The following is a 14582-nucleotide window of genomic DNA, read 5'->3' on the forward strand; positions in this document are numbered from 1 at the left end:
CCTGAAGGACCGCCTCTCCCCGTACATTCCGTCCCGCACCCTCAGAATATCTGGGCAGCAACTACTTAGGATGCCAGGGGCTAGGTTGACCTCCACCGCGAGGAAGACATTTTCCATCGCCGCCCCGGCCCTTTGGAACACGCTGCCCACAGAGCTCCGCTCGGCCACCTCCCTGGCCCAATTTAGAAAGGACCTAAAAACCTTTCTATTTCAACTTGCATTCCCCGATCAAAGTCCAGTGGGCCTCCCTTCCTCTTCTGTGGCAAAGAGGACTGGCTAACGGGGTTTTTATTTTGTTTGTGTGTAATTGTTTTTAACCCTGATGTATATGTTGTTTGATATTATGCTGTCAACCGCCCTGATCTATGGAAGGGCGGTATAAAAATAAAAATTTTATTTATTTATTATTTTTATTAGTCCTCCACGTGGCTGACCAAATTTAGTCAATTTACAAGCTAGTTTCAGCCAATGTTTATAGCCTACAAGGCTAACATCAAGTTGATTAGAGCAGATCCAGGTCTCCTGCAAATTTATGGCTGTATATATCATTAGAAAGTTAATTATGTTTTTATCGTGCATCTTATTTGCGAGACCAGCCACATTCCATGAGAGCAACTCAAAGTGGGAATTTAAGCTGGTGGCTAGATTAGGTATTGGGGGCTGCTGTAAACTTTTGGGCAGTGTTAACTTGTCAAATTTCTCCAGCTGCTTGCAAAAATGAAAGGGATAATTTATTCCTAATTCCTTGTTTGGTCATATAGGGTTGTTGCCACGACATCTAGTATCTGCCCCAATTGAACAGTCACTTCCCAGTCCAGTTATAATGTCATCCATAACAAGATGACACCCATTGTTTGTATTCCAGGCTGAACCATGCTCAGAGAACATAGGTCTTTAGACATGGCTTCCTTTAGTGGGTGAATTTCCGCTTGAACCACTAATTGGCGAACATTTCTAACTGGGTTGATAAGGTCATCCCGTGGCCTTCGGTCTGTTACATCTTGATGAATTTCCTTAGTGTTTTGACACTGAGCATTGGAATCTGGAGGAGACTGATATGTTTCCCTTCTGTCAGTATTGACCATGAATTCTTTTTAACAATCCCTGCCACTCCTCTGTCTGGGTTAATGGTAACATAGATTCAGATGGTTCTTCCAAATTAATAACATCATTCTTACATGCCAATTCATTTTTAGGGGGTGGATTGCATCTATTAATCCCACGTTGGTGAAGGCTTCTCAAGGATAAAGCAGGAGCCATATTTTTGTAGTATCTAGTTATACCCAAGGTCTGTATTTCCTGTCTCTTCTCATATACCTTTTTAGCTGTAGTGCAGTTCTCAAAAGTCACTACCACTCGTGTGTGAGTATAATTATAGAACAGGTATTCTATCTTGAGCATTCCCTTTTGTTTAGGGTAGCCAACAAAACACCAGAGTGTGGGCCAATAATCTTAGTTCCCAGTTGTCATTGAATTTTGGTTGTACTGGGAGTTGGGATGTCTGATCAGTTTGAATAGATGGCTATAAATAAACTTACAGGCTGTTTTTTTAACTTTGTTTGGGTGCTTAATATTTTTGCTCTTTTTACAGTTTAATAGCTCAGTTTTATTTTTCTTTCAATGAGTTCTTTTCTTTTTAGGCATGCTCTTTATATTCTTATTTACTGATCTTTCCTGGCCAAGGAGACCCTCTGCAGGGGTTACAGTGTCAGTATCGGCTTGTATATTAGTATTTCTACGTATCTTATTTTAAGTCAGTTAACACTTCGGGTTGGGGGCAGTGCAGCCTAACCGACAGCCCTGCGGCCCCAATGTAGAGTTTTTCCAGACCACATGGTGCAGAAAAGGGGTGTCCTTGGGATTTCATGCCCCTGGACATCCCGGGATCCAGAACCATGGGAGAAAAGGGCCACCTGGCCCCTTTCTCCCTGGCATCATTCCTGCAGCCGTTTGGTTGCTGCAAGAATGATGCGTTTCGGAGCTCCTTCACAAGCCACAGCCAGGCTGCCGTAAGCAGCCTGGGGCAGCATGAAGATGTCATGCATACACTGCGCCATTTGGACACAGCATGTGTGTGATGTCATGGCGGCCCCCATGTGGATGGGAGGGTGCCATGATGGCACTGCTGCCACAAATTAGGGTTGTGGGGCATGCGGTCACTCTGCCCCTGCGCAATCCTAGTATGTGGCCAGGCCAGCACAAAGCACCAGTCTGGACTGCACCATAGTTAGCAACTTATAGGATTCAGAAAGAAAGGATTTTATCAGCTTCATTTCTTCCAAGATATCTGTAACTCACTGAAATAATGAGTTACAATTTTTCTCCTCTCTCTGTTCAGTTGAAGTTAAGGAGGGTTCTTTCTCTGGTTGGGTATGACATTGTGCTAGCTCATCTATTTGCTTTGTCATAAAACCATCCAGTATCTTTCCTCTCTCCTCTTGGTCCATCCTAGTAATGAGAGAAACATTTTCTACAATTGCTAACTCAAATGCCAAATTAAAAGCACCCTCTTCTGAGCCCATCTCATGTGTTGAGTATCTATGATCAATTGACCAATCTAGAGTAGGTTCCGGGGGTGATAAGGGTATATCCTCAATAACTGCCTCCCCTCCTCGGGAGCAGAAAACGTTAGTGATTTTATTTTGTTTCTTTTCCTTATTACCTGATGAATCTCCAGATAGTAGTTGGAGACCCTTTTGCTTATAGTCCTGTCTGGGGAAAAACATTTTCAGAATATAAAATCCAATATAAAATGTAGAACATAAAATAACCAGAGCAATAATCCCAATCAAACTAGTGGCATAAAATGTGGGGCCATTTTTGAAGCATCAGCCTTAGAAACCTCCCTACCTTCTTCAGTCTGGTAATGGCCGAAAGAGCAGTTTATATAGAGGCAGCCTTCGTGTTCTTCCTAATTCCAGCAGGATGTAATTAGAGGCAAGGGAGTGGCCTCTGGAGCTAAGCCTCCAAGGTCCTCCTTGTCTTCCACAGAGCTTGTTGATAGTAGAGTAACTTGCAGGTCACTCATTCACAGGACTGCCATAAGTCAAAGTTGACTTGACAACTGTTAACAAAAAATAAGTTGATGCAGGAGGAGAAATTAGTGTTGGAGTTGCATGTTCATAAGAGAGCTTGTGCCATTTCTATTTTCTAATAATAGATCTGCCATATCCTTTTGTTTCTTTTTACTACTGCCTGAAATGTCTGCCGTTAGCCGAGATACATGTTGGGTACTTGTACTGTATAGATGGAAGAGGTAGGTTTGACATTTCTCAAAAGACAAGTGTCTATATCAGAACCTCTAGTTGACAATGCTTTGTATAGGATATTCATTATAGTAATTATTTATAAATCTCATGTTTGCACAAGGTTGAACAAATATAATAAAAATGTCTATAATTGTAATTTAGCTCTAAAGAGTATACACAATATTGACAGATCAGAAAGATTACTGAACTATTGAAACCATTAAATGAAGGTAGTGGAAAGCTGGATATGCTTCGACAACATTGTACTCACTGTTTCAGGGTCACTTTTCCTAGAAAAGCCTCTGAAATAAGTAGGTTGAGACTCCATTAACAGCTATTCAATGCTTTCAGTATGTGTTTTCTCAATTTTATTATACTATTAAAGTGCATATTTGGGATAGGTTTTTTTTTATTATTCAGACAATGTTGGGTTTTAGCAGTCTTTCTGGGTTTTCTGAAAAAATCTCTAGAGTGCAGTATCTTTGAAATAATAACAGTTTGTCATGTTTGCTTGTACTACATTCATACTTCACAATCTGCTGTAAGAGTAGGTATGGAATTGAGATGAGATTGTACGTTTTACACACAATCTGCCTGTTTTAAGAATTTCCGCAAAGGTCATTTTCTGGTATGCCTTTGAAATTGGGAGATATGAAATGTTGTCCAAGGAGTATGGGTGTTCTCTGTTGCCTATAAACTTGGAAAAGATGGGAGATTTTTATCTTAGTAAATAATAAATCTCCTTAACTTTGATGATCAAGCCTTCCTAAGGAGATGAACTGTGTTGCATAGGATGGAGTCTTTTGGAACGCAGGTACATTTTTCTTCTATTACCTGAGTGTCTACTCTTCTCTTCCATATCATGCCTCACTGAAAAAAATAGCCTTTGTTTACTTAGAAGATTTATGAGGAACTTTAGAAGAAGTCACCTCTCTGTTTTCAGTATTTCATTTTTGGTGTTCTAAGAGGAAATGAGATCTTTTCCCACAAGCGTTTATCTGTGTAGTGATAGTGTCACAGCAGTATATACAGTATTCTCAAGGTCTGAACCCCAAATATGAACTCATTTCCTATAGTGTCTCACCAAAGCCCAGGGCTTTGTAAGGCCCTTAATTTGCAGATGCTTTTGCTGTGTGCAGAATTCTAGGAAGAAAGAACTTAACATGTCTTCTGTTCTTTGGTTTTCTCAGACCTCCAAATCAGTATGTATTTTTTAATACAGTATTCTTCTGCTAATATATTTTGTGTATTATTATTACTTGCATTTCTGTTGCGGCTTGTGTACACATACACATGAACACACACACAGGGTAAAGTTGTTCTATGCCATCAAGTCATTTCAGTCTTACGATGACACTAATATGGGGTTTTCTTGGCAAGATTTGTTCTAAGGCAGGTTTACTTTTGCCTTCCTCTAGGACTAAGAGAACGTGACTTGGCCAAGGTCACCCAGTGGGTTTCCATGGTTGAGCAAAGATTCAAATGCTGGTCTCCAGGATCATAGTCCAACACTCAAACTACTACACCATGCTCAATGGTTAAAGATTGCAAGATAAATTATAAACATAATTTTCAAAACGGTAAAACATCTAAATAACAAGTTAAAATGGTCCATTAAACATTATGCTCAATAATTGTTAAAAACTCAGTCACGATCTTTCTGTAACAAAATGTTTCCTCACAAAAAGTTGGAGGGGTGGACAGCTCTAATTGCCAAATGTTTTTGGCCCACAACTTCCTTGAATCCAGGTCAGAGGTGAGGGTGTTGCAGTCAGGAAATATTTGGAGGTCCACAGTTGTCTACTATGTGCTAGATTGACAGAACCTCATATACTGATCTTAAGATTTGAAGAGACATATATGAGTGCAAGTGGTCTTTCAGATAGAGTTTTTAAAAGCTCATACCAGGACATAACATGTGGGAATAGTGTAAGGTGATAAGAGTCCTAGCTCCTACAGCAATTCTCACCACCACATTTTGCACCAATTATAGCTTCTAAAGGATTTCTTTTATATGGAAACCTATATGAAAGGTGTCCAAAAAAATGTAGACAAAAGGTAGATCCCTGGTCTTGAAGGGCTTAATGATGACTGCTTTGTATGCAACTTGTGAAAAGATTCTTGAGGAGCTTTTACCTCTTAAGTAACTCCTTATTACTTCCAGATTTATAGATGGCATTATACGTATAAAGAAATTGATCAATAAAAGAAAGATCATGCTTGCTATATGTCTTTTCCCTCAACCAGTTTCCAAGATTATTCCATTTTACTGTGAATATTATATGGATTTACTTTTTTTTTCTTTATCTATGAAAAGGTACAAAGATCCAGAAACAAGCAATTACGAGAAATGTTTCCAGATGGATTCAGTATTCATCATGCCGGAATGCTGAGGCAAGATAGGAGTTTGGTGGAAAATTTGTTTTCTCGGGGGTACATAAAAGTATTGGTGTGTACAGCAACTTTAGCCTGGGGTGTCAATCTTCCAGCTCATGCTGTCATTATTAAGGTAAGAGCATGTCCTGTATCTGTATCAACTATTTAAAAAACAACAACACCATAGCGTCATATAGCAAAAGGTGTGTTTTGGTTTGTTTTTTTCTGTTTGCAAAAGTATGGAGAAAGATGTGCAGCTAATTATCTAGCAGTGTTGTGGGGAGGGATTGCTTGCTCAACTGACACTCTCCTTTGGGAATCTAGTTGTATAGTAAAGATTTAAATATATCACAGATTATGAAAGGATTAGCTTAAGTACACTTTTGAAATCCTGCCGTATTTGCCTAATTTTGGTCTCCAGCTCATCTGGATTATAGTCATGTGTGTTTATGTTAATTTTTATTAACTTTTCTTCACCCAGGGAACACAGATCTATGCTGCAAAAAGAGGATCCTTTGTTGACCTTGGAATTTTAGATGTCATGCAGATATTTGGCCGAGCTGGACGGCCTCAGTTTGACAAATTTGGAGAAGGTGTCATTATTACAACACATGACAAACTCAGCCATTACCTGACTCTGCTTACGCAGCAGAACCCAATTGAGAGCCAGTTCCTTGAAAGCTTGGCAGACAACCTGAATGCTGAGGTATGATTTCTTAAGTGATTCCGCATTGCTAATGCATTCAAGCTTTTGAAAACCAAGATCGACACTGTTCTCTATTTTATTAACATATATGTGTACTTTCTAAGTCAAGAATACAGTTGGCACTCTGTATTCATGGATTTTTTTTTATCATGGATTCAACCATCCAAGGCTTGAAAATAGTACTTTTTAAATCCAAAAAGCAGACCTTGATTTTGCCATTTGATATAAGGGACACCATTTTACTGTGCCATTGTATATAATAGGACTTGAGCATCCACAGATTTTCATATCCATGGGGGACTTGGAAACAAACCCTAGCAGATACCAAGGGCCCCTTGTACTAGGTGATTGTTTTTGAAATAAATGTGTTATTTTTCTGTCATTTAAGAAAAAAACACAATCTGGTTTAGCTGTTACAAGATAGTTTTAAAATCTGCTCATTACGGGTTAAGAAACCCTTTTTCAAAATGTTTGGAACCAGATGTGTTCCATATTTGTAATTTTTTTCAGATTTTAAAATACCTGTATTTCCATATCTGCGAAATGGTGAAAATCCAAGGCTTTGCAGCCTTGCAAACACAATACAAGTACGTAGCTCAAAAAGATTTAGATTTTGTAGTATTTTCAATTGCAGAATTCCAGATAAGGGATACTTAATCTGTATATCCAATTATAAAGGTTCTTAGTGTAACAGTGGCTTGGAGACGCTTACAGAGTAGAACTGAGAATTGTGCAGCTTGTGGGTCATGGGTAATCCTTGGATATTGTGTGGCCCTTGGGTACCAGACCCCACCCCCATGTTTCAGGAATAAAGTGGGTTGGGAATAGCTAAGAATCCACTGGTTCCAAAGCTTCTCCATGCCCCTAGAGACTCTGGAATTGGATGTCACTGCTATAGCATCCTGAATTGGTGTTGCCCATTTCTCTCCCAAGTAGATTGGCTTACTTCCAGCCTTTTCTGTGTGAAGTGGAAAGGCTGTACAGTAGTACACAGTCAGTATTTCCATTTCCAACCCTCCCTTCCAATTTACAATTGCTCTCTAAATAATCCGAGTGGACTATGTGCAATCATACAGGTTTCCTGAAGCAGTTCTCTTGAGTTGCAGTTAAAATTTGTCCACCTTACATCTACAAAATCAAAAGCTTGGGAGGGAAAAGTTAAGAGGACACGCATTTTTCTTTGGTCATCCCAAAAATGCAGTTTGGTTTTGTAAAAGTTTAATTATGCTTTAAAAGAGCTAATGCACAGTAAGCATAAAATTAATCTTCAATGGTCAGGAGCTGCGCCAAGTTCTGACAACTGAGGGTCAATGCTGAAGTGTGTTAATGATTTCTAATAAACTTATGTTAGTGAAAATAGCAATGCATCTCAGCTGGTGTAACCAAAAATGCTGAAAAGCCAAAGTGTGAAGCACTGACAGGACCATGAAACCATCATTTTTTATGTACTCTGGAACACTGAACATGTCTTTTCCTGCTGACATGACAAGCCAGGAAAGATCAGTATTTGCTTGATTACAGAAAATCAATTGTAAGTCAGGCCAATTACAAAAGTCTTTCATTTCTTTTGATTGTTACTTGGTCATTTATCTCTTTCGATTCACATCTGTGTATAAATCTTTTTCCTTCTTGCTTGACTAGCTTTTGCAAAAATCTGACAGAAAGTGTTTTGGAGTCACAATAGAAAATTTAAATACTTATCTGTTTTGTATTTAACAGTGCTTAAGGAAGTGGTGCAAACTACAAACAATGGATGCCTTATGGCTGTGTGTGTGTGTGTGTGTGTGTGTGTGTATGATGTTTATAGATATATAAAGGTGTGTGTGTATGTGTACACACACACACACACACACACACACACACACACAGAGGGATATTAACCCCTTGGATAGATGTGTTTCCACAGATGCTTACCTAGGGCTCAAATACGTATTTAATTTTTGCCCCAGCATGTTCAAAATGGACCTTAGGGGTGTAGATGACATTTTTACCATGCTTGGATGCCCCTGGGGTTAAAAACAGTTTTTGCAAAAAAAAAACAAAAAAAAACACTCAAATATTCCAAAATTTCCACTAGAGAACTCTAGGGTACATTCCCACCACCCATGTTGTCTGGTATATGTTATGTAACTTTACATTTGGTTAGCTATGTAGCAGAGGTGCTAAAAAAACCCTGTTAGTGAATTCTGAAGATGTGTAACAGGACACAAGCAAGAGTGTCCTAGTGCTCATCAGCGCTCCTTAGTCAGTGTCTTGATACATACTGGGATTAATGTGGCTCAGTCCCAGTAAACTTCAGTCCCATTGCACATTGGTCACTCTGCTCATTCCCCTAAAAATAATGTAACATCAGCTCTTTATTGGACACATGTTATGGACCTGTCCAGTTCCACCTCCCATAGACAAAGAGTTAAGTCCCCAACAGGATCGCAGCCGACATACTTTAATTTCACACAAGACAACAATAGGTCCACAACAGGTGAATCCATATAGAGAAAAGATTCTCTTCTGGCAAGTATTTACAGACTGGGGGGGGGGGGGGGGGGTATGTTAGTCTCAGGGCTCAACATGGTTGGTTGGATAGCTGCCAAGGGCAGCCTTACCCTGAGAAATTGTGAACAAATTTCCTTGAGGGCATTGGTGTTTTTGAATAGTAAGCCAAGGCATCTGTTTCTCTTCTTTGCTGCTCATTCTGTCTCTAACCTATAATACCCCCCCCACAAAAAAAAAAAACCTGCATGTTCTTCCTAATTTTCCTTGGCCTCTTTCATCTATCTTTATCTCTTAGTTCTCCTACCACTCTCCCAGTATTTGGAACTCCTTCATAAAAGAGGAGTAATTCTGAATACTGAATTCAATGTTGAATTGAATTTTTAGAAGTCATGATGATTCATGAGTGGGTTAATTAACTGAAGGAAAACTTTTTAAAATTTACAGCACAACCTGGATGGAAATTGGGAAATCAGATGGGAGTAAATTCATGATTTATCCTTGTCTGCTTTTGGATTAGGGCTCTGTCAAATTTTTGGAAGTCCCTTTTGATAAGCAATTGCCATTTTATCTTGAGAAAAGTAGTCATAAAAATATTAGCCATTCATTTTGTGCATTTTTTGCAAATCTAGAATGATTTTGGGGTTGGGTGCAAATTAATGGAGTATTGTATTTTATTTATGGGATTTGAATGGAAAATTAATTGGCTGGGTTTGCCATCTGTGAAATATAAATCAATCTTGCAATTACATCTACAATTACAATGCGCCCTCCCCTTACGCGGGGATCTGTTCTGTATCCCTCAGCGTAAGGGGAAATCAGCATATGGTGAAGCCCCATAGAAACTAATGTGGCTTGTGCCCGTGGTGCGTAGCAGCATGGCAGTGCACACACATCACAGGCACACGCCCCATTAGTTCTTCCGGGGCGCACGACGGGCTCTTCTGGCACGGCTTTCAGCGTATTCTAAAAGCTGTGTATGGTGCACCAGCATGAAACACAGGCACACTGTGTTTCTAAAATATTTACAGGTTAGTGTATGCACATTTTATAAAAATATGTTCTGTGGATTTCTGGCCCAGGTCATTTTAAGTGTTTTGCAGTGCCCATATCAGCACTCAACAATAAAGTTGTGCATGGGAATCCAGAACATTGGGGGTGGTTGGCCACACTAAGGTAAGGCACAGGAGTACCTTTCCGAAGTCCCTTTCACACTACATAAGTGTAGCATAAAATCATAGAGTTGGAAGAGATAACAAGGGCCATCCAGTCCAACCCCCTGTCATGCAGGAAATTACAAAGCATCCCTGAAAGATGGCCATCCAGCCTCTGCTTAAAGACCTCCAAAGAAGGAGAGTCCACTACACTCCGAGGGAGTGTGTTCTACTGTCAAACAGCCCTTACTGTGAGGAAGTTCCTCCTAATGTTGAGATGGAATCTCTTTTCCTATAGCTTGCATCCATTGTTCCGGGTCCTATTCTCTGGAGCAGCAGAAAACAAGCTTGCTCCCTCCTCAATATGACATCCCTTCAAATATTTAAACAGGGCTATCATATCACCTCTTAACCTCTTCTCCAGGCTAAACATCCTCAGCCCCCTAAATCATTCCTCATAGGGCATGGTTTCCAGACCCTTCACCGTTTTAGTCACTTTCCTTCGGACATGCTCCAGTTTGTCAACATCCTTTTTGAATCCCACTTTAATGGCCTTGGTGCATCCTATGGCCCGTTACAGACCGCCCAAAAGTGGCGGTCTCGGGCCGCTGCCGGTTGCAGCGCGGAAGAGTCGCAGCAGCCAAACCGCGTGACTCCTCCACGCTGCAAAGAAGAGTGTGAAAATGGCGCTCCTTCCGGCAACCCGGAAGAGACGCCGCAAGTGCCAAAGCACGCACTTGCGGCATCACTTCCGGGCTGCAACATGCGGACGCAGAGCGTCCGTTACGTCAAAATGGCAGCTGCCGTGTGGAACAGCTGCCGCCATTTGTTACGGATTCTGTCCGTGATAGGGTAAGGGGCGTCTGGAAGAGACGCCTCTTTTTCAAAATGGGACATCCTAAGGACGTCACGTCCCTTATGGCGGTTTGTAACACGCCTATGAAATCCTGGAGTTTGTAGTTTGGCGAGACACTAGAGTTCTCTGAAAATTCTAAATGCTCTTCCCTAAACAGAAAATCCATGGATTTGGTAGGGCATGCCCATTAAACTTGAATCATGGCACTATAGTTGTGTAGTGTGAACTGACCCCTGAATCTGATTTGAATGGCCTGATGTGGCACAATAGTGCAAGTGGCATGGTAGAAATCGGGAATTTACTATGAAACCTAAGGAAATGTATCCCTAAGTCCTAGATTTGTACATAGATGCTTGAAAGATGGATTAGGATATGAATTAATAAAAGAGAAATCCAGTTTTTGAGGAAATGTGTATGAGGGATTTTTTAGTTAGGAACCTTAGGATCTCAACAAACTGGCAAAATACACCAGCATGAGAGCAGAGTGGGGGTGTGGTGACCGCACACCCCCACACCGACATCATGCCAGCATCATGCCGCCTGACCAGCCACATGTCAGGTGGCGTCACGCTGTGCCAAAAAGCCGCAGAGAAGCCGCAGCAGTGGTGGCTAGTGCATCATTTCCATGGTGCAAAAAGAAACCACTTTTTGCAGCCTCTTTGAACTGCTGGGTTGGGGGCATGGCGTGCAGTTGCCATGTCCCCAACCCAGGGCAGGGCCGCCTCTTAGTGGCAGTGTGCTGAGCCCCTTAGACAGATTATCTCAATGTTTTATTAAGGAAATAGTACAGAAGATCTATCCAGCAAATAGATATGAATAAATAGTTTTTAAAATAACAGCGAATGAATAAGAAGGTTGCTCAGACAGGACATAAAATGTGAAACAGTTGGCATATCTATAGTGTAGAAAATAGATGGCCATACAGAATATAGTAACATTTCCAAAACAAATGAACTGAGAAGACTAAAAATGCTGGTGAGACACTTGAGGAAAGAATTCATGCTGTGCTAGTTTAAAAGCAAATATTTTATCTTCTGTGCACACAGGATTTTTTTTCTCTTGCAAATTTTGGTTTAATTATAGTGTTAAATGTTTCAACTACCTAGAAACTTTTGCATCAGGATATATAGTTCATTAAAAGTGTGTTACATTTTTCTTTGTAGATCTTTCTTTCATTACGGTGTCCTTTAAGCTTAGCTTAGGCAAGGTCATTCTTAATGATGTACATCTATTGATGTGTAAGTATGGTTAGTTGGGGAGTAGGGGAAAGATATATAGACAAAACTGTAATCCACATTACAGTGTTTTAGAACTCTTGTTTGATATTTGGGGGGGGGGGGAATGAAATAAATGTAAGAAGTGTACAATTACTGTTCTGCCCAGGAGCAAAAAAGTTTCTGACTTCAAACTTTATAAAGGGGGTGAGGAGAATAAAGCAGCAGGAAATACTTAAGTAGGGTGGGTTTTTGGTTGTTCTGGTTTTGTAATTTGTTTTTGTATGTGCCTTGAAGTCACTTCTGACTTACCGTGTGCCTAAAGTGAATCTATCATGGGATTTTCTTGGCAAGATTTGTTCCCCGATGCAAAGGGAGTGTGACTTTTCCAAGGTTGTCCACTGAATGGGGATTCCAGTCCTGGTCTCCTACACTCAAATCACTATACCCCACTGTAATTTTACTTGCCACATCCCCCCCCCCTCCCCGATTCTTCTAGGGCTATCTTATTATGCATTTTTATGGAAAATACTTTTGTGTTTTTGGTGTTTTAGTTAAAAAATGGACAAACTGTTCTCAGTTCAGTAGCTATTAATTTATTGACAGAAATTGAAATAATTTTCCAGCACAAGTTAGTTTTGTCTTAGAGCCTTAAGTGATTACAGAGTGCAGGGGATTCTTGGTGCAAGGTTGAAATTTTCATGTTTACCGAGAAACCAAACATAACACAGAAATACTAGTCTTTCTCTAATTGTCCAGGTCCTGAATATTAACACATTCCAAAGGATCTACAGGAAAGGCGGTATATAAATAAAGTTTTTATTATTTATTATTTTTATTAGTAAGAGATTCCAATACACTCGTCCCCCGGGTTACGAAATTAATTCGTTCCGCCGCCATTTTCGTAACCCGGAAGTCTTTCGCAAGCCGAATTGCCATAGGCGCTAATGGGGAAAAGCCGCGATTCCGTGCAAAATGGCGCCGAAAAGCACCAAAACTTTTTTCGCAAGCCGGAAAAACCTTCGTAACCCGGAATTATTTTGTATTTTTTTTTTCGTAACCCGGAAATTTCGTAACGCGGCGCATTCGTATCCCGGGGGACGAGTGTAAATCATACAGTACAGTGAAATTTGGTATCCAGTGAAATTTGGTTCCAGGCCCCCACCGTGGATACCAAAATTTGTGGATGCTGAAATACCGTTAAATACAGTGACATAGTAAAATGGTGTCCCTTATATAAAATGACAAAATTAAGGTTTGCTTTTTGGAATTTATATATTTTAAAAATATTTTCATGCTGTGGATGCTTGAATCCATGGATAAAAAAATCCGTAGATATGGAGGATTGTGGATATGTACTTGAGTTTGCTCACAGGCACAGATCTTGGTCTGAGGAGCTTGTAAACATCTGGGGACAGCACGGTCCCTGAACATAGATTACTAAATGTGGGGCACGTTCCAAAATCCACGGAGGGGTGCCTTTTTCAACTTTTTTACCCTGGAGAAACTGTGACCTAGACTGTATCTTAGGCATGAATCCCATTTTGGGAGAAAGGTGGGATATGTCCAATAAATAAATAAATAGGCAATGTTTCAAAAGCTAGGCAGACCTTTTTTATATATACTTCCTTGGCAGCCCACAGAACTAATAATACCTTCTTCCAGTCATATATTTTAAAGAAACTGATTACAATGGCCTGTTACAGACTGCCAAAATAAAGCTGCTTCGGGTCTCTTTGGAGGTATGCTGTTTAAATGATGCATGCATCCTAAGAATCCAGAAGCTGCACCAAAGCTGCACTCCAGTGCTTAGGAATGGAGTATGGCTTTGGCGCGACCTCCGGACTCGTAGGACCCATGCATCATTTAAATAGCATACTTCCAGAGAGACCCGAAGCAGCTTTATTTTGGCAGTCTGTAACAGGCCAGAGTTTCTTTAATCAAAGCTCAATCATACTCAAGGTTTTAATAGCACTCTTGTCTCCAGAATCCTGGTGCTTCCACTTTCTGAAATGAGCAGAGATTCACGGTTTGGAAACAGTGTTTGTGTAATTATTTAGCTTCATGATCTGGAAAAATGTTGGATTACTGCATATATACAGTATATACAGTGTTTGTTTTTTAAAAAATAAACTAAATAGAGATTGTTTTTCTAACTCCTATTCCTGTCCACCCTGTAATTGAAGTAGAAATAAGCCACAGGACATTGAAGTGGACACGAGGGGGCAGCAAATCTTCAAAAGTAATTTCTGTCTTTTAGCTCAATCAGTATGGACTTCAATGATAATATTAAAAGGTTTACCATCTTCTTGGCTGCAGTCTTTAAACTGTTTGTTTTGTAGTAGTCCTGTTGACATCAACGAGAGCAACACCAAAAATGAAGAAATTAGAAGGCTGTTGTGAATATTTGCATTTTTAGCTTTCTCGTTTTTAACCAGAGCTAGATAACAGAGCAATCAGAACAGTAAAGAATGTAACATATGTTTAAAGCATTATATTGGCTGACTGTGGCAGACTTTTGGGGTAGCTCATTTTTGC

General features: G+C 40.1%; 1 protein-coding gene across 1 annotated transcript in view; it reads left to right on the forward strand.

The window, feature by feature from the left end:
* Positions 1-14582, forward strand: part of ASCC3 (activating signal cointegrator 1 complex subunit 3) — a 349893-nt gene that overhangs the window by 182667 nt on the left and 152644 nt on the right. Inside the window, exons 15-16 of the mRNA XM_042478523.1 lie at positions 5566-5757; positions 6106-6330. Of these exons, the coding sequence (XP_042334457.1) occupies positions 5566-5757; positions 6106-6330 (417 nt within the window). The remainder of the gene's footprint in view (positions 1-5565; positions 5758-6105; positions 6331-14582) is intronic.

Source organism: Sceloporus undulatus, chromosome 1 (genome assembly GCF_019175285.1).
Source record: "Sceloporus undulatus isolate JIND9_A2432 ecotype Alabama chromosome 1, SceUnd_v1.1, whole genome shotgun sequence".
Taxonomy (NCBI): domain Eukaryota; kingdom Metazoa; phylum Chordata; class Lepidosauria; order Squamata; family Phrynosomatidae; genus Sceloporus; species Sceloporus undulatus.